General features: G+C 40.6%; 1 protein-coding gene across 1 annotated transcript in view; it reads left to right on the top strand.

The window, feature by feature from the left end:
* The window catches only part of LOC137208479 (talanin), a 66,011-nt gene extending 42,327 nt beyond the window's left edge, over positions 1-23,684 (top strand). The window contains exons 2-5 of the mRNA XM_067708899.1: positions 20,403-20,530; positions 22,859-22,969; positions 23,308-23,494; positions 23,533-23,684. Of these exons, the coding sequence (XP_067565000.1) occupies positions 20,403-20,530; positions 22,859-22,969; positions 23,308-23,494; positions 23,533-23,684 (578 nt within the window). The remainder of the gene's footprint in view (positions 1-20,402; positions 20,531-22,858; positions 22,970-23,307; positions 23,495-23,532) is intronic.
* Positions 23,685-26,555: the final 2,871 nt, after the last annotated feature.

Here is a 26,555-nt window from a genome sequence, read left to right as displayed (position 1 = left end):
CTGGGCAGTCCTAGGAGGGAGGTCAGAGGTGTTATACAGTTCCAGCTACAGCTCAAGTATTTTGAAAAGGGCTGAGATAGATACTCCCCTCATGTAAAAGACCACTGGAGATCATGATTACTCTAATCATGGATATGATTACCATAATCTACTTCTCCCATTGCAGTGGGATGAATCTGTCTAAAGTTGACCCCGGTGAATCTTGGTCTAATGATAGGATTATAGCTATGGAAAAATTGACTTCTTTTCATTTCTTGAAGCCTCATTAGAAACTTAGTTTGTGTGTTTCTTGGAGAATAACTGCTCTTCCAGGTGGCAGTATTTTTCTATGTTTGCATTTTTTTTTCAGGGTTCACTCAAAGAGTTCCAAACTTAGCTAATCATGGAAGTAGGAAGGTGGGTTTAGTTATATTTGAGGAAAAACCAAAAATTACTCCAGTATGTCTATAACAAATAATGAACGAGGAGCCATTTGTATTATACATAATCCACTCCTCAATGCAGTGACATGAGACATTTCATCTAGTATTTAGCATGACCTGGTCCTTCTACAATTCTCCAACCTCATCTCCCACTCTCTGTCTCATAGAGATTCAGAACTGTGACCCTAAATGCATGTCTGCATTTTTGTTCATGCTATTCCTTCTATCTACAACATCCTTTCTCCTTCCCCACACTTGGCTAGTTCCTACCTGGTCTTCAGGACTCTTCCAGGAAGACTTCCTTAAATTCTCAGGATGATCTGGGAGTCCTTCCTATGGTCCCATAGCACCCTGTTTATACTCGATCAACACATTTACTACATTGTAATGGGCTTATCTATTTATCTGTTTCCCTACTGGTCTGAAGGCTCCTTAGGGATCATCACCATATCTCTTTGTCCTCAGCTGGGCTAGTTCCCAGCACCTAGTACATTCTTAATAAATGTGTGTTGAACCCCTTTATTTCAAAAAGACTATGCAGCAGTCACCTAGAAAGTTTGGCTAAAGAAATTTGGTACCATTCCTCTTAACCCCAAATATCACCCTAATAATCAGGTCCATTAAAAAGGATCATGGAGTGGCAGGCCATTCTTAGTGTTCCCAAAGCCTTGCACATGGCCAAGCACACATACTAAGCCCTTCTTAAACCGATCTATCTACAGTCCTTCGACTGTCGTATGTTAACTATCTTACAGACAACACTTTTAATACCATAGAGAGTCCTACCCCTAAATTATTTTTCACACACTGAGTTCATATGTTCATTCATTATTTGACAAAAGAACACTAGGGATTTCCCCAAAACAGAGATGAACAACTGTTCAGTTTTGACAACAGCACCATCTTGGTAATGGAAGATTCGTGCAATTGTCTGCATATTCAAATATTAATTTACAAAAATGAGGGGGAAACAGAAAAAGAAAGTGCTGGTGTTAGTGAAAATAAGCAGAGAGATCTCATTAATTTAATAAAATTAAGACAAAAATAGAAATCATTAGGTGTGCTAAAAGTGGCCAGTCTTTAGCTGTGATTGGATACTCAAGGGAGGAGAGGTTGATTGTATGTTCAATTATGAATAAAAAGAACAAATTAAAGAGCATGGGTGGGACTTCTCTGGTGGCGCAGTGGTTAAGAATCTGCCTGTCAATGCAGGGGACACGGGTTCGAGCCCTGGTCCGGGAAGATCCTACATGCCGCTGAGCAACTAAGCCCGTGTGCCGCAACTACTGAGCCTGCGCTCTACAGCCCACGAGCCACAACTACTGAGCCCTCGTGCCACAACTACCGAAGCCTGCGTGCCTAGAGCCCATGTTCTCAACAAGAGAAGCCACCACAATGAGAAGCCCACTCACTGCAAGGAAGAGTAGCCTCCGCTCGCTGCAACTAGAGAAAGCCCACGTGCAGCAATGCAGACCCAACACAGCCATAAATAAATAAGTAAGTAAGTAAATAAATAAATAAATAAAATAAAGAGCATGGGTAAAATTCTGGGACTGTAGTGCCAAATATAGTGTCCAGAAGGCAAAGCATAGTTAGCATTCTTATAATTATATTAAAAATAATTAAAAGTCCTCCTCTGGAAGTCCTCCTCCATCTTAGCCAAACCAGATAGCATCTATGTCTCTTGCTTGATATCTACACCCTTGATTTTCACTTTTTCATGAATGCATTATATATCAAAGCAGGAAGTGACTTGTGTCACATTAGAGATTCTTAAAGCCTTTTCCAGTCCCAAGAAACTTTGCAAGGAGTAACACTTTAAAAGGAAATAATAGCCAACTGAGGGCAAAACTCAAAGATTATATCTTGGCTGTAGCTTTACTGCTAAGTGATTAAAAACACAGACATAAGAGTCAGACACATCTAAATCACCTAGCAATGTGTCTTGATCAAGTTACTTAATCCTCCAAACCTCAGCTTCTTTATCTGTAGAATGAGGATAATAATAGTATCCATCCTGTAGGGTAGCTGCAAGATGCAAATGAATGAATATGTTCAGTGCCTGGTACTTACTCTGAGCTTGTAATATAAAAGTCATTGTCTAGGAGGGAAGAAGGATGCTAGAAGAGATGGGAAGGGCTCAACTTGGACTACTTCACAAACTGTCAGGGGCCCCACTGAATCCTGAGTCCTACTGAAACCTCAATGCAGAAACATTACAACTTCTATTACGACTCCTGATCTACCCACTGGGTCATTCTGGCTTCTGCTGGAGTGAGTGGCAGTGTGCTATTTATTTACCTAATGACTCCTTCCAAATCAGAGAAGTTGGAAACCCTGACAGTTGTTCCACCCATTACTTTTTTTGTTTCACCACCTCTGCACTCGGGAAGGTGTGTCTCTGGTATTGTTGTCACATCTGCACTTTGATTTTTCAGTTGTCTGAGGCTCCCAGCTCTTTGAAATAGGTGATTACAACTCTACAATTATAAAATTAGAAGCGGCTGGGTTTAGGATATGCTGTTAAAAACAACACAGGGGCAGGCTAACACTGTGTGATGGATGCCAGGCACCACAACCTCCTAAAACACACATTTGCCACCCTGGGCTTCTGTGTTTGCTCCCCTGACATGGTCGGGACTGTACCCCGACTTCCATTCGGACAGCTTTCTTACCTACATTCTTTTTGAACAGTTTACTAGGGTTTAATGACATTATTTATTGCTGTTTAACATTTATTATTTATTACTTTTAGCCTTGCTTATTCAAATATTTTGAGAAAGTCTTGTACTTCTAATATTGCACCAAGACCTGAAACACCCTCAAGGAGCAAGCCCAGTTACAACAGAGCGAGAATCAGGAAGAGGGGTGGGGGGACAGCAACAAACATGGAGGAAAAGGAAAGAATGAGATAAAAGAAAAATACTCAAGACTATGATACAAAAGTACCCAGCCCAGGGCCTTGAACACAGTGGGAAGTGCTCCGTAGTTGAAAAGTCTGCAACCTTTCCTGTCTCATCAGGCTGCCCTAGCATTTCTGCTTGTAAAATAAGTTCCAGACAAAATCAGTAGTCATATCAAAATTAGTAGTCCTAAATATTTTGCTGATGTTCTCTCCTTTCATAGGCAGACCTTCTGAATGTACTGTCAACACTCACAGTCTCCATTTCCTTACACCTGAATGCTCCCCACCTACTCTAATCTGACCTCACACCTACTGCCCCTCTGTAGCCCCACTGTAGCTGCTCTCCTTCAAGATCACTGGATGCCTTACCCAGTGGGTGAGTCTCCACCTCCCTGGCCTCCCTGAAGGATATGACACTGTCAACCAGTCTCTTCATCTCAAAACCCTCTTCCCTACCTTCCTTGCCACAGTTTTCCCTTCTTCAGTTTCCCTTTCTGGCCCCTCTTTCTTTGCTCACTGCTTTCAGTTGATGAGTTGAAGGATCTATCTTTGATTTTCTGTCCTTCTCACAGGATATAGCCATCCTCTGCCATGATTTTAACTACCACCAACATCCAAACAACTTTCATATTTTTCTGGTCCTCTCTGACCTACTTTTTGAACCTCAAACCTACATAACCAACTGCATGCTGTGCCTCTCCTCTTGGATATCCCACAGGCATCTCAAATGCAACATGCACAAAACTGAATTAATTCTCTCTTACACCCTCTTCTCTCCACATCATCTGTAGTCACTCAAACCAGAACTCTGGGTGTCATCTTAGATTTCTCATTTTCCTTTAACTTCCACTCCCGCCCCTGCTATATGTCCACTGGGTCTTCGGATTTATATCTTTCAAAACTTTCTCTAATCCGCACACCCACTGCCTTAGTTGCAATTCTTATGTCTTTCTTGAATTCCTTTAATAGCCTCTCAACTAGTTTTCCTGCCTCCTGTCTTGCCATCTTCTGACCCATTCTCCCCACAGATACCCAAGTGATCTTTCCAAAATGAAACTCTGGTAAGTCACTACCTTACTTAAAGCCTAGCCATCGGCTCCCCATTGCTTACACGGTGGAATAAAAACCCATTTTCAGAGCCTGCCAGGAGCTCTTTGATTTGACTGCTGTATTTCATTACTACTATTCTCCCTTCCCTCTCTACAACTTATGTCCTGGGCATCAAGCTTCTAGATGTTCCCCCAAAGCATCATGCTGCTCCATGCTTTTCCATGCTGTTCCATATATTTGCAAATGCAAACAAATTTTTTTTTTCCATTTGCCTTTCCATCTCATTCCCACATAGACAAGTGCCTATTATTAACAAAGGCCCCGTCCCTCTCCCCCTCCTCAGAGAGCTGACGACTTTCTCTGGTCTACCACAGTATATCTCTGTCAGGTATCTACCACACTTATTTACATGTCTGTCTCTCTGCTAGACTGAAAAACTTAAGGGTGGGGAATGATGTCTTATTTGTCTTTACCCTCACTCCAGTGTGCAGGGCCTGCCATGAAACAGGCGTTTATTCCGTGTTTGATCAGTAAGAGAAGACAGCGCCTCATTATCCTTCAAATCAACTGGAATTGAAAATCCAAGAAGCCACCTTTGATAGCATCAAGTTGCAGTCTCAGTTGCTCAGTCTGAGCAGCTCAGCACAGCTTCCTGAGCCCTCCACCAGTTCAGAAAGCATCCAACCTGCCATGAAGTGTGCACTGCATTTGCTGAACAGGAGTCAACGTCAATCCCGCTGATAGGGTGGTCTTTGCCTCCTTTCGCCCAATCTCATACCCCGCGAATTGTGCATCTTAAAGGTCACGGTCATAGGTGGTCTTTATCAATCAAAGCATCAGTAGAGAAAAAAATCCCACTCTGGGATATCGTGAGACATGTTGGTTTCAAAACATTGCAGATCGTTAAATGAGTAATGTTAATGTGATCTCAGAATAGTAAACACACCCCCACATGGATAATGATATTACTTGCATTATATGGAAAGGAAAAAAAAGCAACATTTGGCTGAAAGGACTATGGAAGAGATGTCTGGATGGGTCATTCAAGTTCTATTAAGACAGGTAAATTGCATTTTTCTAACTGTCTCCCCCGAGTGTGGGCACACACACTCCCAAATCAAATCTTTCCTCTGGGGTAGGGTGTGTGATTTGGGGGAAGTTCAGGGAAGTGGGGAGCACACACATAGAGGAAGAAAACAAAGGCCTTCATTTTCTAAAACTCACTCACTCTGATTGAGAAAGAGTTTCTCAAGAATTGTGAATGTCCTGTACAGGAAGTAACACTTCATCACACGGCTAATAATCAGCCCTGTGCTTGTCAGGGATTGGTTTTTCCCTTCTGTGGTGAGAGGATGGCCCCAGGCAAGCTTGGACACCTTCAGCATCCATCTTCCAGCATGTCTGAGTGCACTGGTCCCATTACTTTAATTCACATGGAAGACTCACGACAGTGGGGTGGAGTGGGAGAAGGGTTCTTCTGCAGTTTCAAAAGGTTTATATGGAGCCAGGCTAAAGTCCTGCCCCAAATTGCCTTTTCTACACCAAAGTAGCTTGCAGGGGGCCTGCGCATGTATCAAGTCAAACAAAATGTACTTTCTTTTCCCCCTCCAGCTCACTTGCCTTTGCTTCTTCTCTCTCGGAGAAGTTCTCCCCCAGAATTCAGCATCTTGAGGGCCTCTTATCCTTAAAGAAAACAACCCAATCAGTTAATTCACTCCAAGATACTGGCAATTCAATAAGACCAGTGTTTACATTTAGAGGAGATATGAATACTTTACCCAAGGGAATAACTCTCTAGCGGTGAAGTTTCTGGTCCTATCATGGGACTTTCCAGTGCCTCTCAATTCCTACGATATTGGTGACTACCGATGATGAGGGCATGTAAGCATGATCCTCATGCTTGGGTCATATTTCATTCCCTGACAAGAGGCTGGTAGCTTTCCTCATGTTATCAAGTTGCTTTTATGCAGTGCCTGTTTTAGTTTTTTTTCAGAAACACTGTGCAGAATAAGTTAAATCCCAAAGGTCCTTGTCTCACACCCAGCGAACCTTAGCATATTGGCACTCTATCCCAGACTTCTTCGACAGAGAAGACAGAGGCCAAGGAGGGACACGGAAGTTGTCATCACATGAGCCCTTAGGTTGTGTCAGTTTTTAAGACCCAAGTCATTAGGTAATCTTACAACAGATACATGAAGGTACTCATTCATTCATTTATTCAATAATCATTTATTAAGCTCCCAGTGCATGCCAGGAATTGTTCCAGAGAGGCACCAAAGAACAAAATTGACAAAGTCCCTGCCCTGGTAGAGCTTAAAGTTGGAAATTGGTTTAAACTATTTCTATCTGTCTCCAGAAAGCAGAACTGGAACAAATGGGTATGAAGGGAAGAAGATTTCTGTTTCACACAGCATACGACCAAATATGGAATAATAATGAGCTCCCTGTTACTGGAGGGGTCTGAAAAGAAGATGCATGACTGCTTGCTGCAGAGAATCATGCATGCAGCTGGACTAGATCCACTGTCTTCAATTGTTTCTTTTAGCAGCTGGTGACTTTTCTCAAAATTTTAACCTGCATCGCCAATATATTAAAAAGCAGAGTTGCTGTGGTTGAAGTGTTAAATATGGATCTAGAGGCCTCCCCTAAACGTCACTCTGTCCAATATACCCTAGATATCCACAAGCCACTGGATGAGATGGTCATGAAGCTCCCTGTTTACCCTAGAGTTATGGGAAGATCTGTGAATCTAAGTAGGATGTCAACCTACTTAGTCACCAGAGTCTTCCCCTCCCTCTTTCCCATTTCCACCTCTTCCTAGGAGAGAGTCTGGTGAAGCCAGAGAAAAGAGGCAGAGGCTCCAGGAGTATAACAGGACACTTAAAGAATGCTATCTGAGAATCCACCTGTATTCTTTATCTTTTAACACAAGGTTTACTTTCTAGAAGTGGACTCTCTCATCACACCCTCTCAGATGTAACAGGTGTGTTAAGGGATTGCACATTATTCTGCAGTCTGGAGCAGGAAGTTGGACATGCAGTCTCCCTTCAGATTCGGTGCCTGGAAAGTCCCGCCCCATCAGGCACACTGTGTTTGGAAAGGAAAACCTCCAGCAGGTCAAAGGACTCTGGGCAAGCAGCTATTCACTGGCTTGGGGCTGGTGATGCAATGTAGGACAGGGGAACCTGGCAACTTGAAAGAGCTTCAAGTCTTCCCAAGCATACAGCTACCACACAGAGCCTCAAGTTTGCCGAATCATAACCTTATCCTCCTCCCACCTAGAATTTTCCTGACAGTCCCTGAAAAGTTCACCCAAACTGGACTCACATCATCTAGCTTCATAGTCTACAAAGTTGTGAGCTAAAATATGTGAGTCAGTTGATCTTTTCCAAAGTGTGTAACATACAGGAAACATGATTTGTGGGAAGATGTTAATAGGTGTTACTCAAGAGAATTCTGAAAAGTACTACTTTGAGAAACTCTGCTTTAAACAAAACTAAGCAGGTTTCATTACTGCAGGACTTTTCAGAGCCTTGAAAATGCTAATGTGAACTGTGACTCTCTGAGAAGGGAATACAGTATACAGTATTTTCTAACTGTATTTGAACTCCAAATACTTTTTCTCACAGGACAACTTAAAATACTCCATTTTCCTAAAACACACTTGGAAAATGCTGTCATAAGCCAAACACTTAACCAAATTATATGAAGTTAATCTTTTACTCAAGTAGGCCAGTATTTCCAAAGTATACCAATGTCTTATCCACCATTTGGGGAGAAAAGATATCATATAGATGAATTGTCTACATAACTGAAGCTTCAGACCCCAAAACAATTAAGCCATTTTATCTGAAAACCTTTCTAAAGTGTATATACATCTTTACTTTTGATTATGAAAAACAAAACAATTCTGAGTATAAAAGTAAACATATGCTTATTTTTAAAAGCTTGAAAATTTGGAAAAGAAAAAATAAGGCAAAGTTACTCACAAACCTATAGCTCTGTTAGCATTTGATGTAAATTCTCTAACCTTATTCTGCATGAAATATCTGCCTTAATATAGAATAACTGACACAATTCACTTAATATTTTCTATGTCATTAAACATTCTTTGAAAATATGTTGGGGCTTCCCTGGTGGCACAGTGGTTAAGAATCTGCCTGCCAATGCAGGGGACACGGGTTTGAGCCCTGGCCAGGGAAGATCCCACATGCCGTGGAGCAACTAAGCCCGTGCACCACAACTACTGAGCCTGAGTTCTACAGCCCGCAAGCCACAACTACTGAGCCCACGTGCCACAACTACTAAAGTGTGCACGCCTAGAGCCCAGGCTCTGCAACAAGAGAAGCCACCACAATGAGAAGCCCGCGCACCGCAGTGAAGAGTAGCCCCCGCTCACCGCAACTAGAGAAAGCCCCTGCACAGCGACGAAGACCCAACACAGCCATAAATAAATAAATAAATATTTTTTTTTTTAAAAAGAAAGAAAATATATTTTAATGGCTCTGTAAGAGTCTGTAAAATAAATGTATCATACTTCATTTAACCATTACCTTCATGGGATAAATCAGTTGTTTTATTATAAATAAGAATGAATATCTTTTTTTGTAAAGAGTTGTCTCTATTTCTATTTCTTTTGAATAAATACCTAAAAGTAGAATTAATATGTCAAAATATATAAGTATCTACAGGCTCTTGATACATAGTGTTGTGTTAAATTGCCTTCCAGAGGATTTGTACTATTTATATACTCCCAGCAAGTTATGAGAGTGATATTTTACCACGCCCCCACCAACATTAAATGTTATCAATTTTTTTAAAAAGTGTTAATTTGATAAGTTAAAACTGCCATAACTGTTTTCACTTTTCATGACCAGTGAATTTAAACATCTACATATACTAATTTACCACCAATATTTTGTCCTCCTATGAACTGTCTACATATAATATACCATTTTTCTCTTGTGGCCTTAATATTTTTCTCGTCGATTTGTGTGAACTCTGTTAAGGTTACTGACGTAATTTTTGTGACAAATAATTCTCGCAGCTTGCTGTTTACCTTTTAATTTGGCTTATTATTTTTAATAGGTAAACATTAATATCTATTTATATTAAAATATGGCACCCTTTCTGTTTTCATTCCTTCCTTTGTTTTCATGCTTAGAAAACCTTTCTCACTGAGAAATCAGATGAATGTTCACTAGATTGCCTCTAGATGTTTTATGGTTTCATTTTTTTAAATCCTGTTTTAAAAAATATGGTGCACTGCTTGTTTCTAAAACTGAATAAAACATTTTCTTTCTTTTTTTTAAAAAAAACGTTTTCTTAATGACTCAGGCAGGGTTACAGTTTTGAACAGTATTTAAAGCTCTGTGTCATAGAACAGAACACCCCCAGGCACTATGGTAGAGAGAATTTTCCCCATTCTCTGTGACCTCAGTCTCTGTGATTTGCTAGTTCTGTGGCTGATTTTCAGTTCTGATCTCTTCTTTTGACATTGGGCTTTCAGCTCTCATTTCCTATTGTAGACGCTATTGTGCCTATTGTCTGCCACTCAGTGCTCCCTGCTTTTAAAAGCTCATACATCAAATAACCATAGCTGTATTACCATGAACTAAGGATATGTATAGTTGAGCTTGGGTGTGGAAGGCAGAATAACGGCCTCCCAAAGATGTTCATGTCCCAATTCCTAGAGTCTCTGAATATACTGTGCTATATGGCAAGGGAAAATTAAGGTTGCTGATCAGCTGAGATGTGGAGATTATTCTGAATTACCGGTTGGGCTCACTGTAATCAAAGGGTACTTAGAAGTGAAAGACAGAGGCAGGAGAGTCAGTGTCAGAATGATCTGATAAGAGAAAGACTCGACCAGCCATTGCTGGCTTTGATGATTGGAAGGGGGCCACAAACAAAAGAATTCAGGCAGCTGGAAGCTAGAAGCTAAAAAAGGTAAGCAAAGGAGGTTCTCCCTGAGAACCTCCAGAAAGGAATGCAGTGTTTTTGACAGCTTGATTCTAGCCCAGAGAGACCCATCTCAAACTTCTGACCTCCAAAAATTGTAAGACAATAAATTTGTGTTGTTTTAAGCTACTAAATTTGGGGTGATTTGTTACAGCGGCAATAGGAAAACAACACATGAGGCCTAGAAGTCTGTTAACAGAAAAAATTGCATGGGCTTTAGTGCATGACCTTGATGTCTGCCAGTTTGGCTGCTCTGAGGTTTTATTTCCACCACTCTCCCTCCTAATTATTTCCATGGTTGCTGGAAATCCAACCTACATCTTAGATCAGAGCCTAAGTAGGACATTTTTATTTTACAAGAACTGGTCCCTACAAATTAAGTTGCAAACATTGGGTCAAAGGGTGAAGTAGAAGGAAGCTTCAGAGACACAGTATTTTTAAAGTTTTTCAGAGAAATCACAAGGCTGGACCATCTGCTCAGTCTGGAAGAAAGACCATCCAAGAGAGGGTCGCGACCCCTGGCCTGGGTGAGAGCATCACTGTTAAATTAACATCTGCACTGAGTCAGATAACCAACACTTCTTTAGGTAAAATCCCCTCTGTCTCTAAAATACTGGGTACTTCGTGGGCATGAGATGTAAAGAATCCACTTAGCAGAGTCTTCTGGGAGTAAGGCTGGGAGGTTAAATGGATTCTGTGCCACCAAGAGCCTTGGATCCAGACTGAATGATAGAGCATGAACTAAGTCAATAAAAACGCAGGTTAAAAAAAAAAAACCCTCAGGTACTCCTCAAGAATAGTACACAGATAAGAATAAGGGAGGATCAGGGAAGAAGGCGCCAGCATTGGGCAGAGGGAACTTGCCTCTAAAATGCAACAAGACGTTTGCCCAGTGGCCTAAGTGGAGACTGCACTTGGATAATTTGTTGTGATGGATGTTGAATAACAATCTGAAGAGTGTGTGTTATTTATCCCTGTATTCCTAATGTCCGCCGCAGTGTCCTGCATGTAGTAAGTGCTCAATAAATTCTTGTCATGAGAATGAACAAATGAATGAATGAATTTAGTAACCCTCTGTCATCTTTAAATCCCACCCTGGGGCTAATAACAAAGATCTCATATCACTCCTTAATAAATTTTTCAACCTTAACATAAAAGACTAATACATGCAGCTCTACTCAAGTTAAACTTAGGATGCAAAAAATGCAATGAGGAAGTATTTTATTAATATATTAGAATTCTTTTTATTACAAGGGAGAGTTATAAGATTTGGGGTGATGAGAAAGAAAAGCAAAATGCTTAAAGGTAGAAAATAATAATTATATCATAATGTAATATGTAGTTTTAATAACTTAATGCATGTATGGCATTTAGAGAGCAGTGCCTGATGTAAATGCGCTCAATAGATGGTGACTATCATTTTACTCTTCAACATTTTTACATGTTCTCCAGTGATTAAAATGTAGTGCTCAGAAAAAATAATAATTCAAAACCATTATTACAATAAGACCAAAGAATGTATAGGTTTGTTAATTTATGAGAAAGAAAAGTAACTAATGGATGATGACAAGACTATCCTTACATGCATACACTGGCATACAGGATATGCACAGTTATAAAAATGAGGGCATGGATTTAAATATATTTTCTTGGCTGTGTTCATTACTTAAAGGATGACACAGTGAATCCATTACTAAAGTAAAGAATACTTCTTCAAGGTGGTATTAATACTATAAGTTTTGAATGTGTTGATCTTTACATATAAATAGGACACTTCAGGATAAATAAACCAAATAAGTTTAACTCAGTGTCTAGAAACATGAGTACCAAGATGAAAGGTAACATACAGATCCGATATATAGGACAGTGTTGATTAAGCCATATCCTTAAGGTAATAAAATTCACTTTCAAAGTACTTACTGGGGCATTTGAAGACTCACAGGGAATTACTAGACCCAAAAGTAAGAAAAGATCAACTCTTCTAAAAAATAAAATAAAAAACACAAACTAATTTAAAAAAAAAACCCTCCCAGTTAGGAACTTTGACTCCATGTTTGCTGTGATGGAGGAGGAGAGAGGTCAGATCCATTCGTCGTCATCAAGAAAGCAATAGGATGGGTGTGGGTCTGAGGTTGCCAGTGTAGACTAACTAAATGATCTACATTTAATATAAATGACTACATAGCTTTCTCCTTTCTTGATTACCAACGAAAGGTGGCAAATGTACAATTTTAACACCACTGGGTTAGAGTTATTCCAGCACTTCCTTCTCTCCAAAGTCCCTAGACATGTCGATAGCCCTTGTTCTGGAGATAAATGCATCAAGACCTAAGTGATGCCATTTGAGGCCCAAACTGGTTTTACAATTGACTGATGTGAGCACCATTTTCCAGCTCACATTTGTGGAAACCTACAAAGAAGAGAGTAGGTTCTTCTGTTTCTCAAAAGAAGACTTCTGAGCCCTTGGAAAAGAAGCTGCTGATACTGGCAGCTAGTATGGGTTCATTGATAAACAGTTATGTCAACCAACTGCACTTTGTTTTTGTTGGGGCTTCTAGAGCACTTAGTGAAAGGAGCAGCAAAGACATTGTGTGCCTTGATTTCAGCAAAGCATTTGACAAGGTCTCTCATAATGTCCTTGTGGAAGCTGTGGTCTGGAGGGTAGAACAGCTGATGGACTGTTCTTTCAATGGCCAAAGACTGATGGGCTGACCAGGAGGGAGTCTCTCCATTTAGATGCTTCAAGGCAATACTGTCCCAAAACTTTCATCAAAGATTCAGATGAAGCCTGGATTAGATTACCCAACACGCATGCTACCATTGGGAAGAGTTATAATTCATGATCCTGGTGGCAACCAAGCAAAGGGAACAGAAGAGTCGCAAGGTGCGTTATTAGTTTGGGCCATAGGGAGGTGTCCAAATCTGGCTGCAAATCAGAAACACCTGGGACGATGTTGAAAAATATGGACACTCAAGGCCTTACCCCAGACCTACCTAACTAGAATTTCAAGAGATAAAGTCCTAGCATATGTATTTAAAAAAAAAAAAAAAAAAAAAAGGTGATTCACAGGCAATCAGCCCAGTTCCCCACTTTCAGAACCACTAAATTAATGGTATTTAGTAAAGATGTTTTTCCAGGGTCATAAATGGTCCTTACCTGGTAGTCTAGAGATCTTCATGGGCTTTCAGATTATGAGAAAATCCTTCCCTACACTCTGGCTCCAACCAGCCTTGACTCTTCCTCATGGGGGCAGGGCAGGGGAGAGGAAGAGCACAGCATCTGGTAAAGAGAGCACAGGTTGATGTCAGCCAGACCTGGAGTCAAGCCTTGCTTCTGTGACCTACCAGCTGTGCAAGAGGGTCTATGCCTCCATTGCCTCATCTTAAATTGCAAGGATTTAATGAGACACACATGTAAAAGTTCTGCCTGGCACATAGGTGGTCAATTAATGCCAGCTACTATTATTAATAGATTGTTTGGCAAACTCCTCAATTCTGTGGATTCCAAGTCTTCAGTTTTACCAAAACATGCCTTTTCGGCAGCTCTGTCCAGAGAAGGAAAGAAGCCACCATATATTGACCATCAACTGTGTGCTGGGCATGAGGTCCCTCTCAGATCTAATCTTATTTCCTTCCTTGTCACCAAAACCCTCATTTTCGCACATGTGGAACCTGAGGCTCAGAGAGGTTAAATGACTTCCCCCGAGTCACCCAGCTAGAAAGGGTCAGACACCAAGAATTTGGCTAATAAACTTGCACTGAGGATTCCCCACAGCACTTTTTTAATGGTTAATACAAGGAGTGGAGAAAGCTTTGCCCTTTAAAAAAATCTAAAGAGAGACATTTTGAAACTGCGAGGGAGGGGGGAAGTTATACCACCTACACTCTCCATTATCTGAACGCTCAGCAAGTAGCCAGAGGAAAAGCCCTACAGACAGGCAGTCATTGCTGGCTTGCTCGCTCTCTCTTTCACACACACACACACACACACACACACACACACACACACACCTCCCACAAGGATCCCTGGCCACCTTATTTAAAATTATAAAACCTCCCCCATAACACTCTTATTTCTTCCCTTGCTTTATTTTTCTTCTTACCACTTAATCACTACATCACATATTGTCATTTTGGTTATTTATGTTGTTTATTGGGACTCTTCCCCAGTAGAGTGTTAGCTCCTTGAGTGAAGGAATTTTTGTCTATTTTGTTTATTCCAATATACACATGCCTAGAACAGGGAGGCACACATTGACATTCAATAAATATTTGTGGCATGAATAAATGGATAGGTGAATAAATGGATAGGTGAATGGTTGAATAAAAAGTCTAGAAAAGTACCAATCATAATTTTGACAAAATTCAACACCCATTTATGACAAAAACTCTCCAGAAAATGGGCATAGAGGGAACCTAGCTCAACATAATAAAGGCCATATATGACAAACCCATAGCAAACATCATTCTTGATGGTGAAAAACTGAAAGCATTTCCTCTAAGATCAGGAATAAGACAAGGACGTCCACTCTCGCCACTATTATTCAACATAGTTTTGGAAGTCCTAGCCATGGCAATCAGAGAAGAAAAAGAAATAAAAGGAATACAAATTGGAGAAGAAGGAAAACTGTCACTGTTTGCAAATGACATGACACTATACATAGAAAATCCTAAAGATGCCACCAGAAAACTACTAGAGCTAATCAACGAATTTGGTAAAGTAGCAGGATACAAAATTAATGCACAGAAGTCTCTTGCATTCCTATATACCAACAACAAAAAATCAGAAAGAGAAATTACAGAAACAATCCCATTTACCATTGCAACAAAAAGAATAAAGAACCTAGGAATAAACCTACCTAAGGAGGGATAAGACCTGTACTTAGAAAACTATACGATACTGATGAAAAAAATCAAAAATGACACAAATAGATGGAGAGATATACCATGTTCTTGGACTGGAAGAATCAATATTGTGAAAATGACTATACTACCCAAAGCAATCTACAGATTCAATGCAATCCCTATCAAATCACCAATGGCATTTTCCACAGAATTAGAACAAAAATTTCACAATTTGTATGGAAACACAAAAGACCCCGAATAGCCAAAGCAATCTTGAGAAAGAAAAATGGAGCTGGAGGAATCAGGCTCCCTGACTTCAGACTATACTACCAAGCTACAGTAATCAAGACAGTATGGTACTGGCACAAAAACAGAAATATTGATCAATGGAATAAGACAGAAAGTCCAGAGATAAATCCATGCACCTATGGTCACCTAATCTATGACAAAGGAGGCACGAATATACAATGGAGAAGACAGTCTCTTTAATAAGTGCTGCTGGGAAAACTGGACAGCTACATGTAAAAGAACAAAATTAGAACACACCCTAACACCATACATAAAAATAAACTCAAAATGGATTAAAGCCTAAATGTAAGACCAGACACTATATAACTCTTGGAAGAAAACAGGAAGAACACGCTTTGACACAAATCACAGCAAGACCTTTTTTGACCCACCACCTAGAGTAATGAAAATAAAAACAAAAATAAACAAATGGGACCTAATGAAACTTAAAAGCTTTTGCACAGCAAAGGAAAACATAAACAAACAAAAAGACAACCCTCAGAATGGAGAAAATACTTGCAAACGAAGAAACTGACAAGGGATTAATCTCCAAAATATACAAGCAGCTCATGCAGCTCAATATCAAAAAAAAAACAAAACCCAATCAAAAAATGGGCAGAAGATCTAAATAAACATTTCTCCAAAGAAGACATACAGATGGCCAAGATGCACATGAAAAGATACTCAACATCACTAATTATTAGAGAAATGCAAATCAGAACTACAATGAGGTATCACCTCACACCAGTCAGAATGGCCATCATCAAAAAAAATCTACAAACAATAAATGCTAGAGAGGGTGTGTAGAAAAGGAAATCCTCTTACACTGTTGGTGGGAAGGTAAATTGATACGGCCACTATGGAGAACAGCATGGAGGTTCCTTAAAAAACTAAAAATATAGCTACCATATGACCCAGCAATCCTACTACTGGGCATATACCCTGAGAAAACCATAATTCAAAAAGACACATGCACCCCAGTGTTCATTGCAGCACCTATTTACAATAGCCAGGTCATGGAAGCAACCTAAATGTCCATCGACAGATGAATGGATAAAGAAGATGTGGTACATATATACAATGGAATATTACTCAAACATAAAAAGGAATGAAATTGGGTCATTTGTAAAGATGTGGATGGACCTAGAGACTGTCATACAGAGTGAAGTAAGCCAGAAAGAGAAAAACAAATATCGTATATTAATGCATATACGTGGAATCTAGAAAAATGGTACAGATGAACCTATTTGCAAAGCAGAAATAGAGACACAGATGTAGAGAACAAATGAGTGGACACCAGAGTGGGGAAAGGAGGGGTGGGATGAATTGGGAGATTGGGATTGACATATATACATCACTAGGTATAAAATAGATAACTAATGGGGACCTGCCATATAGCACGGGCAACTCTGTTCAGTGCTCTGTGGTGACCTAAATGGGAAGGAAATCCAAAAAGGAGGGGATATGCGTATGCATATGGCTGGTTCACTTCACTGTGCAGCAGGAGCTAGCACAACACTGTAAAGCAACTATACCCCAATTAAACAAAAAAGAGTTGAAAGTAATTACAATCTCTTTAAGTAGCTGTATTGTTCTCGTTTTTCTATTATAAATATGTATTATAAATATGTATAATATGTATAATAATAGTTTTAAAAATGTAACCTCAATTGTCCAGGTTATTAACAATTTGAAGCTGAAGTGAGAGCAGATAGGATGCTGTTTATCTTCTATAGCTCAAATGTGATAGACATTTTCCACAGGCCCCTGGAATCCACCCTCCATCTTTCCTCACTGCTCTATGCCCTGGGATGTCGACCTTTTTTAACTGAGTCAACAAGCTTGCTTGACCTTTGGCTTCTAGCTGGGAAAACAATAAGGCTGGGCTATTTGTCACACAGCTCTCAGGCCCTCAGGTTGCTGCAGATGCACTGTGTCCCTCTACTGGAGGCCCCAGTATATCGGGCACCTTCTCGATACCCCTAATCTCTCCAGGTTCTATAACTGCTCCCACTCTTGCCTCCCTCAGGCCTAGGAATGTAACAGCTCTCCATTTTGCATGACCTGGAATGCTTCACTTCCTTTGCCGGTCATCTTAACTCTGCCCAAACCTTTTAAATAATCCCTTTATCCTTTATTAAATTTTCCTCAATTACCCAGTTAGGTATGCCATCAGTTCCTTGCTGGATTTCTGACTGATAGAGTGAAATGGGGAAATGTGCTTACAGTTGGAAGAGTTGAGTCCTACTACCAGTTTCACCATTGGCTTGCTCAAGGCTAAGCAACCACTGGTCTACATTCAGTTTCTTCACCTGAAAACTAAGAAAACTGGGCAAGACAACCTCCAACATTCTGTGATTTTAAGCCCTCTGCTTAGAGAACAAAGTAGTTACTTCCCCACTGGTTAGAAAGTGTTAACTTGATCCAGATTCTGAAAAGGGCCAGTCTTCCAGGAACTTATCCACAAGTGTTGTAGCTATACTACTCACAATAAAGCTGAGCTCGGCAATAATAAAGCCAGAAAAATCCAGGCCTATCTTTGCCCTCACTACAGCTTAAAATCAGTAATTTCCTGGAAAACCGAGGCTACATTTTTTTTTTTAACATCTTTACTGAAGTATAATTGCTTTACAATGATGTGTTAGTTTCTGCTTTATAACAAAGTGAATCAGCTATCAGCTATATACATATATTACATATATCCCCATATCTCCTCCCTCTTGTGTCTCCCTCCCACCCTCCCTATCCCACCCCTCTAGGCTACATTTTTAAAGAACTATTATTATACAAATAACACATACTTATAATAGAAAAACCAGAATTTGAAGCTATTTAAAGAGACGAACACTACTTTCAACATTTACAATTGATACCTTTCTAGATTTTTTTTCTATTCACTCATTTATTCCACAAATATTTACTGAATGCCAGTATATGCCTGGCTGTTCTAGGCATGTGAATAGTGTTGCATTATTGTGAAGTACTTGTGCTGCCAAACCAGAATTCTGGATGCTACTTCAATTCTCCACTTTGCCTAAGTATAATATTGGAAGAATTATGTAATCCCTGCTCTTCTTTGGGCAGTGTGTACACAGGACACTTAAATTCCTGGAAAGGTGAAATTTTTTTTTGGCTGGTAGGACCAAATCAAAACTTTCTGCCATTTGACTTAGCTTCCTTGTCTTAGACACAGCCTCAAGCTTCTAGCCAGAAAGCCTTCTCTATCACCAACCCAAAAGTGTCAACAGTAAAAACAAATGACGAATAAAGGGACCCTTCCAGGGAGTGGGAATTGTTTATCCAAATAACATTGGAGGTTTTGGAGTAGTATCTTTGAAAGTCAGAGTAGGTTCATCGGGTGTGACTGGAAAAATAGACCTGCCCAAGCAGACACAGTGATTGTTGGAGTAGCTGCACATGCAGCTGTGGTAGGACAGGGCTGTCTGACTCCCACCTTCATTTCATCTCTCTCCATCCTCACACCAGTGAAGGAAAGTTTTGTTTTATTTTGAAAAACACTGCCCCAACGTTATGCTCCGAGAAGTATTAATATCAGCAAAAAACGGACTTGTCTATCTTCCTGACACTCTATTTTGAGGCCTATCAAAGACCTAGGCTTACTTCCGTGAGAGCAGAAAACAACCAGCATGGCCCCTCAAGGATGAAATCAGGAATGATCATCACCTCGTTTTTGACCATTCAAGGCTTCCTGATACTTACTGTTGAAAAAGTGTCTGTCACGTAATAATGGTTCATGAAATTTTGTTAATAAATTAATGAGTGAATAAATTACTCTTAATTAAACCATATTTTAATATCTAATGTTTAGCAATATTTAACATTTATCAAGAATGTTTTGAATTTATGAGGTATAAACAGAATGGGAAGGAAAAAGGAGAAGGAAAAGGGGGTTCCGGAGTCCAACAAGTCAGACTGCACGGACCACAGGACAACCTGCTCTGTTTTGCATCAGACTCCCCTGTAAAACGGGATAATGGTAACTTCCCCATATGGCTGTTGTGGGTTTTAAATGACTTAATTATGTAAAATGCTTATAACAGGGCCTGGCACATGGCAAACTGTCAGTAAACGTCAGCTACTACCCTCCCTTCCTCCTCCTCCACTTCCTTCTCTCCATATACTCAAGATTTTCTGATCTGGAATTCCATCCTCCTGCTGGTAATCAACTGTACCTGTGGACCCTTCCATATACTATGGGATACGCTGATGGTGCTTCACAGTGCCTACATTAGAAATATTTGAAAATTTTAAATAAACTTGACACTGAAATTAGCTTCACTCGGTAATGATACCACCTCAGACATTCCTCCTGGGTCAAATACTGTCACTGTGCGGAGAGAACAATGAAGCAACATGGCCACAGTCAATCTGGTGACTGAAAAGGCAATTTAGGTTCTTGTTCTCATTCATCCAACAAATATTTGTTAAATGGCAGGAACACCAGGCAGAAATCAGACACTGATCTCATCTTAATATAAATTTCCATCAGAGGGTGGGGAAAAATGAGACAGATTGTTAATATAGGTAGAAAGTGATGTAAACCACAGAGAAACACAGCTAGAGTGCTATGGACTTCTAGTGTCGGGAGAGACTGGTTTCTGCTGGGGACTCAAGAAAAGAGAGCACAGTTCACACAGATGCAGGTCACCAACGCGTGCCATGGGTAGTGACTCATCTCATCTTAAGACAGATGCATGAGGATTTGGTCTTTGCCCAGGTGGTTTTCCTCTAGAATTGTAATGCAGGCCAAGTTTGTCATGCCTTATACTTTTATACCAGCAGCCCCCACCACCACCACCATAACTCTCCCAGCCACTGCAGCAATGCATCCAGACCTGGATCTTGACCCACACTCCTCCACATCATCACCCTGATGGAAATGTCCCCGTTGTATCTCCCTTGCTCTTCAGGGTCCATGGGTGGCAGTGGGCCAATCCTTAGAGGAGAGTTCACCAGCACCACGGGCATCACACATTTGACACAAGGGACCTCTGAAGTCACAAACACATTCTGCCTGTGTTTAAAGCTGTGGCCCATGGTATTGTGTATACCTAGTCAATGGTAATAACCAATCAATGGGTCTGACCAGCTCAATTAAAACAAAACCTGAATAACTGGCTGGGCAACTGCAAAGGTTAATGCAGCTTCAGTTTGGTTAACACACTGAAATCTCTATTAATGGCATCAGCTAGAATTGTGCTGACTGTAATCTGTTCACCAAAACTTGGAGGTCCTAAGAAAGCCATAGGGCTTTAACAGCTTGACTTATCAGGCAAAAGAATAAACATTTTTAGATAAAACATATCACAAAGAAATAATGAAATTTGTTTCATGTTTTAAGCACGCTAATTGCAAAGATGTATGCATGTGGTTTTGCAGATGTCTTTCCAAGTTGCATCTTTGCCTTTGTCAATATAATATCATCTCATCTTGGTATACGATTGTGTGATTTGGGTAACACATTAGTCTCTTACAAGATAGTATTCTGGAAAGGTCAGCACTGTGCCAACCCACCCACAGCCTCTTCTGAGGGGATCTACCCTGCCCACACTTCCTGCCACAGGGGCAGGCCCAGGAAGCCATGTTTAGTACTCGGAGCCCCACATCCTCTGTCCATAAATGATTGGCTGTGGCCCAGGCACCTGAACCAACGGTACACAATCCATAGGCTGGTCAGGGAGTTACAGTCTGCCCTGGAAGAAGGACTGGACCAATCAGATTCTCTCTTAGGGCCCTGAACATGAAGAAAAATAGCCATCAGTTAGCACTAGGACGAGATGAAGTAGACATATAGCATGTCACTTCAATCACAGAAGTCAAAGATTCCTGCTGCTGAAGGGATGGGAGGCTTCTTGAATCTAGAGTCACCTTTGAGCTCTGGGCTCTTTGAGGCCAAGATTTAATATGGCTCCCGTTCTTGGATTTCCACAAACATTCCTTTACCATTTAAAAATAAAGTGACATAATACAATATGCTAAAAGCCCTTTGTCTTGAGCTAGCTTAAATGACTTTCTGTTCCTTGCAAGTAAGAGAGCCAGACTAAAACCAATGGGAGATTGAAACTGTGTCCCAACTGAATGCCTGGGCCACAAGGCCTTCTAGAGAAATTACAAGAAGAAAGACAAACTGACAACGTCTTAGCCATTACTGGGAAGGCAACAGAAACCAAAAAAAGAAAAAAAGGAACTGAAAGGCTTTAAAGACGATTTGGAAAGTTTGTGTGTATATGCCTCCCTGTTGGGTATGCAGTGACTTGTAGAACCAGCACCATGAATGGAGAAGACATAGTCTCACTGAGCTCTCTCTCATGAGTGAAACCAAGTATTTTAACAACCAAACTTAAAATAGACTATGAATGACGGCTGGTTATGAGATATGCTAAATGTACAGGAATCACAGTGATTGAAGCCAATTCACGAGAAAAACAGGATAATAATGTTAGAGGCGGCCTCAAAAGCAGGTGCTCGTTTAGGGTGTGTCTATATGGCCCTGGTTTTTGTTTCCACTGAACTTTGGAAACTAAATGACACTGCTCTCTATTTTAAAATGGAAATGTATTGGTTCATATAGACTGTGTCTAAATAAAACACAGTTTCCAAATATCTCCTCAATGGTAGCATTTCTTGGCCAAAGGTATTTCATGGCTTGGGGTTAAATATAATTTGGCCACTATCTAAATATTCCAGTTGATTTAGAAAGTGAATTATTATCATGTTTGATCTATGAAGACATTCCACCAGTTTAAAAAATAAACTATTTGTAGATAGAAGTTTTCACTACTTGAATCTGTTTTTCTATACCTGTATTATATAAATTATGTGTTCTTGCCTGGGGGAAGCAGTGTGGGGAAGTGGTTAAGTGATGGACTTTGGAAACAGATAGCCCTGAGTTCAAATCCAGACTCAGTGATTTTTTTCTAGTCATATGGCCTTGGGCAAGTTAGTCCTGCAGTTTCTTTATTTCTCAGACAAGGATGATGAAATAATAGTACATACCTTACAGGATGTACAAATTAAATGAATAAAGGTATATAAAGTGGCTACAGCAGTGCCTGGTAGGTTATTTCCTATAAATCTAAAAATGTTTACTACTATTATGTGTATTACTTTCATCGAACTCACAAACTAAATCACTGAGTGCATGCAAATATTGTCCTTGGTGTGTACTTCTGTAATCTTGTTTAAAACTCACAGTAGGAGGGTAGGAATTATCATCCCAATTTTACTGTAGTAGAAATGAGGTATAGAACACAAATTAACTAATTTGCTAAAGGTTGCCTAGTTACTAAATGGCAAAGCCAGGATTCACTGATTTACTCATTAATCTATTTAACATGTTTTTCATTGAGTACTGGCTGCACACTAGCCTGGATGCTGGAATATAGACAGGAATCAAGCAGACATAAATCCTTGCTCTCATGGAGCTAAGCTTCAGCTAGAGGAGATAAACAATGGGAAGGGGAGAGGGAGCAGGCCTGTGTGTTGGGCAGTGGGTGGAGTTCAGAATGCAACTGTGGTTATAACAGGTAACTAGGGAAGGTCTCACTGAAAATAGGATGTTTGAGGAAAGGCCTGAGAGAGGAAAGGAAGCAGGCCATAGGGGTAGCTAGGGGGAAAGCTTCTGGGCAGAATAAAGAGCATGTGCAAAGGCTCTGAGGCAGGAGTGTGCCTGGTGTGTTCCAGGAACAGCAAAAGGTGGCCGAACAGAGAAAATAGGAAGAACAACAGGAGATGAGATAGAAGAGGGGAGAACTTGGCTGATACTGGTATTTGCTTTAGAGGCGCCCCCCATCTCACCATGTTTATGTTAACTAGGGCTTTGCCTCCACAAAGGCAAACCATTTTAAGAAGCTGCTGATGGAAGAGTTTCCCCTTTGGAAAGGCCATCTTCCCTCCCATCATCTCCATCCCGTAGAGAGGAAAACCCAGGCTTGGTGTTGGCAGTCAGGCAGTTCATCAGAACTGAAACCACCTAACCAGCATCCACCGCCCCCCCCCCCCCGCCACCGCCCCTCTCCCGCCCCCCTTGCCGACTGGAAGCAACCATGACGATGGTGCTCAGAGCCCTTGCAGAGGTGTGCTGTGGTCTCTCTGAGCTCATCACGGCACCTTCCTATGCAGGAGTTTCAATTCAAGGTCATTTTTGGTTCCTTTTAAGTAGCAGACTCAGAACCAGATCTATTCAAGTGTAGGAACAGTGCAAACACATTAATAGCCAGACCCTAGTGGGAGTTTTATTTTCCATTTCCTCTTCCCCCATATTTATTTGTTTCTTTGTCTCCTCTGTGCAGTAAGGGTGACCCTGCATGACATTTTCAGATGAAACTTAAAAAGGTAGGGGGGAGAATGGGAAGCTGTCACCCTGTGTTGGAGCCAGCTCTTCTCCAGACCCTGTCAGGCTCTGGAGTTGGGCTGCCTGGGTTCATATCTCTGTTTCACCTCTTAGAAGCTATGCAAGCTTAGACAAAACACTCAGCCTCGAAGAGCCTCCGTTTTCCTGTATTTAAATTGGGGATGATGACAGTACCTGCTTAGTTAGGCTCATAGTGGGAATTAAATATAATCATTTAATGATGTTTTAGAATTTAGTCAAAATAGGGAGCTGCCTCCCATTCCTGGAATGCTTTTCATTGCAATGAGAAGGATGTCTCAGGACATTAAGAGGCAGGTGTCCAAATGGATGTGGTTGTCTCTGCATTTTTACTCAAAGCATGATTCAGATATTTCCCACATGCTTCCATCTCTCTGGTAAAAGTTCTATTTTTCCCCAGCTGGGTGGTCCCAGCCCCCCAAGCTGATAAGCCTATTGAGTTCTCAGAAGCAGACAAAGGGAGGTCATAGCCCTCTCTGTGGTCCAGTAGAGTAACTGGCCCACTGCCTCCAATGGGGAACATGGTCTAACTGCACTTATTACATCCCCTGGGGCAGACTCTGAGCTTCTCTTACTTCATACAGGACACTAAGGAAAATGTTTGCAAATTCTCCTGTAGAAAATAAAACAACAAGCAAAGGTCCTTAAAGACAAGAAGGTTTTTTGGCAAGAGAATCTTCAGGGATTGCATTTTTCTGCCTTCAGTGTAATTTATCTTTTGGGAAAAGGGCACACAGAATTTGGTGGATGTTGTGTAATGGTCACAGCCTACTAACCCTGTGTGTTCCGGTAGAAAGGAAAAAAATCAGTACACAGTTATGTCAGAAAATCTTCCACAACTGGGTTATAGCAAATGGTCAATATTCTATCGGCATTAGTGTAAATCAGAGAGTAAATGACATATTAGGAATAGCTAAAGCATTTTATAGGAACAGTCAAAGCAACTGTCTTAGGACCATTGTAATTGAAAACATGTGGCCTGGAAATGCTTCTGTAGCTCAATGATTTAAACATATAGAATAACATTTTTTTATTGTCTCAGATGACCATTTTTGAGATGACTTATTATGGTTCCTTAGTAAGCTTCAATAGGCAGAGTCACGTTAAGAGTATAATTTTAAGTTGCTTGGACCTATCATCCCACAGGCTCAGTATCAAATTGTTAAATGACATTGACACAAACCCCTGAATGCCATTACTAAAAAGCCATAGGAAGGATTCCCCACGAATAAGAAGCTTAATGCTATGTGGATAATCACCCCTGACTTACCTCAGCTGTAAATTCAGATTGAGGTGTGCCAGAATTTTTTGAAAGATGCACCACAGATCAAAAGATCCTGGTTTAAAGATAGAAACCCACCAGTTCCACTCCTCATTCTATCCCCAAAGACGTGTCCACCAAAACACATGTGCATGGAAGTTCACAGCAGCTTTATTCATAACAGTCTAAAGTTGAAAACAACTGAATGTCGGACAATAGTAGAATGGATAAACTGTAATATATACATGTACGTATATATACATATATATATATACATACATACATATATTCAGTGAAATAATACTCAACAATTAAACAAATAACTTTTTTAAAAAAAACATACTGCTATACACAGTAACATGATCGGATCCCAAAACATGTTGAAAAAAAGAAGGCAGACAAAAACATACCAGTTGTATGATTCCATTTACATAAAATTTTGAAGCAGACAAAACTAATCTATGGTGATGGAGGTCAGAAGAGTGATTAACCTGCCCAGGGCAGGGGTGGGAGAGGAGGTCATGGAATCAGAAGGGTACAAAGGAGCCTACGAGATGCTGGGATATTCTGAATCTTCATTGGGGTGGTGGTTCCACGGGTGTATACAATGAAAAAGTCACCATCTGCGCCCTTAACATTTGTGCAGTTTACTCTGTTATGCCTCAATTTAAAAAGAAAAGGGAAACAAACAAAAAATTAAATACAGAGGCAAACAGGATCTGTGTTATCTGGGTGGCTTTTGTAAGACTCTGGGATCACAAACTCAAGAACTATGACCCTGTGGGAGAGAAAATGTGAATCCCATCCAGTTAGATTTATCCCAGGATTGCTCTGTATTCATTCATCATTAAGCGGCACTGAGACCTATGTGTGCGGGGCAGTGGGCGAGCTGCTGGTGACAGAGTAGAGGGAACAAGACTGTCATATTCCCACTCTGTAAGAGGAGACAACACTCGGAAAGGAACTACACACGATTCCATAATTTTGAAATGTGACATAGACTGTAAGAAGAAAAGCATAGAAGAGCTCTCCTATGAGAAAGATAAGAAGTGGGCCTGATTTTGTTCCATCAGGAAACAAGGAAAGTTTCCTTGAGGAAATTACATATGAACAAAGATGTGAAGCTTGGGTAGGAGTCAGACAGAAGATTGGGGCCAGGGGGAGGGAGGGAGAGACAGGGTGGAGAGAGAAGTGGTAGGGCAGGAGGAGAGAGGAGAGAAGCATGGGCAAAGGTCTCGAGTTCACGGATCCAAAATTCTCAGAGAGTTCTAGCATAGCTAAAGTGTAATGAGTTGTGGGGAGAAGAGGGAAATTAAGTTGAGGGAGGAGGGATAGACTGGAGCCAGGATGTGGAGTGCTTTCCAGGCCAAGATTAGGGTTTAGATCAAATGCCAAGTAGAATTTGAAGAATCAATGGGTTTAAATAAAATC

The sequence above is a fragment of the Pseudorca crassidens genome, chromosome 16, assembly GCF_039906515.1.
Source record: "Pseudorca crassidens isolate mPseCra1 chromosome 16, mPseCra1.hap1, whole genome shotgun sequence".
In the NCBI taxonomy this organism is placed as follows: Eukaryota; Metazoa; Chordata; class Mammalia; order Artiodactyla; family Delphinidae; genus Pseudorca; species Pseudorca crassidens.
Note: the sequence above shows the minus strand (reverse complement) of the source record. Positions and strands in the feature narration are given on the sequence as shown.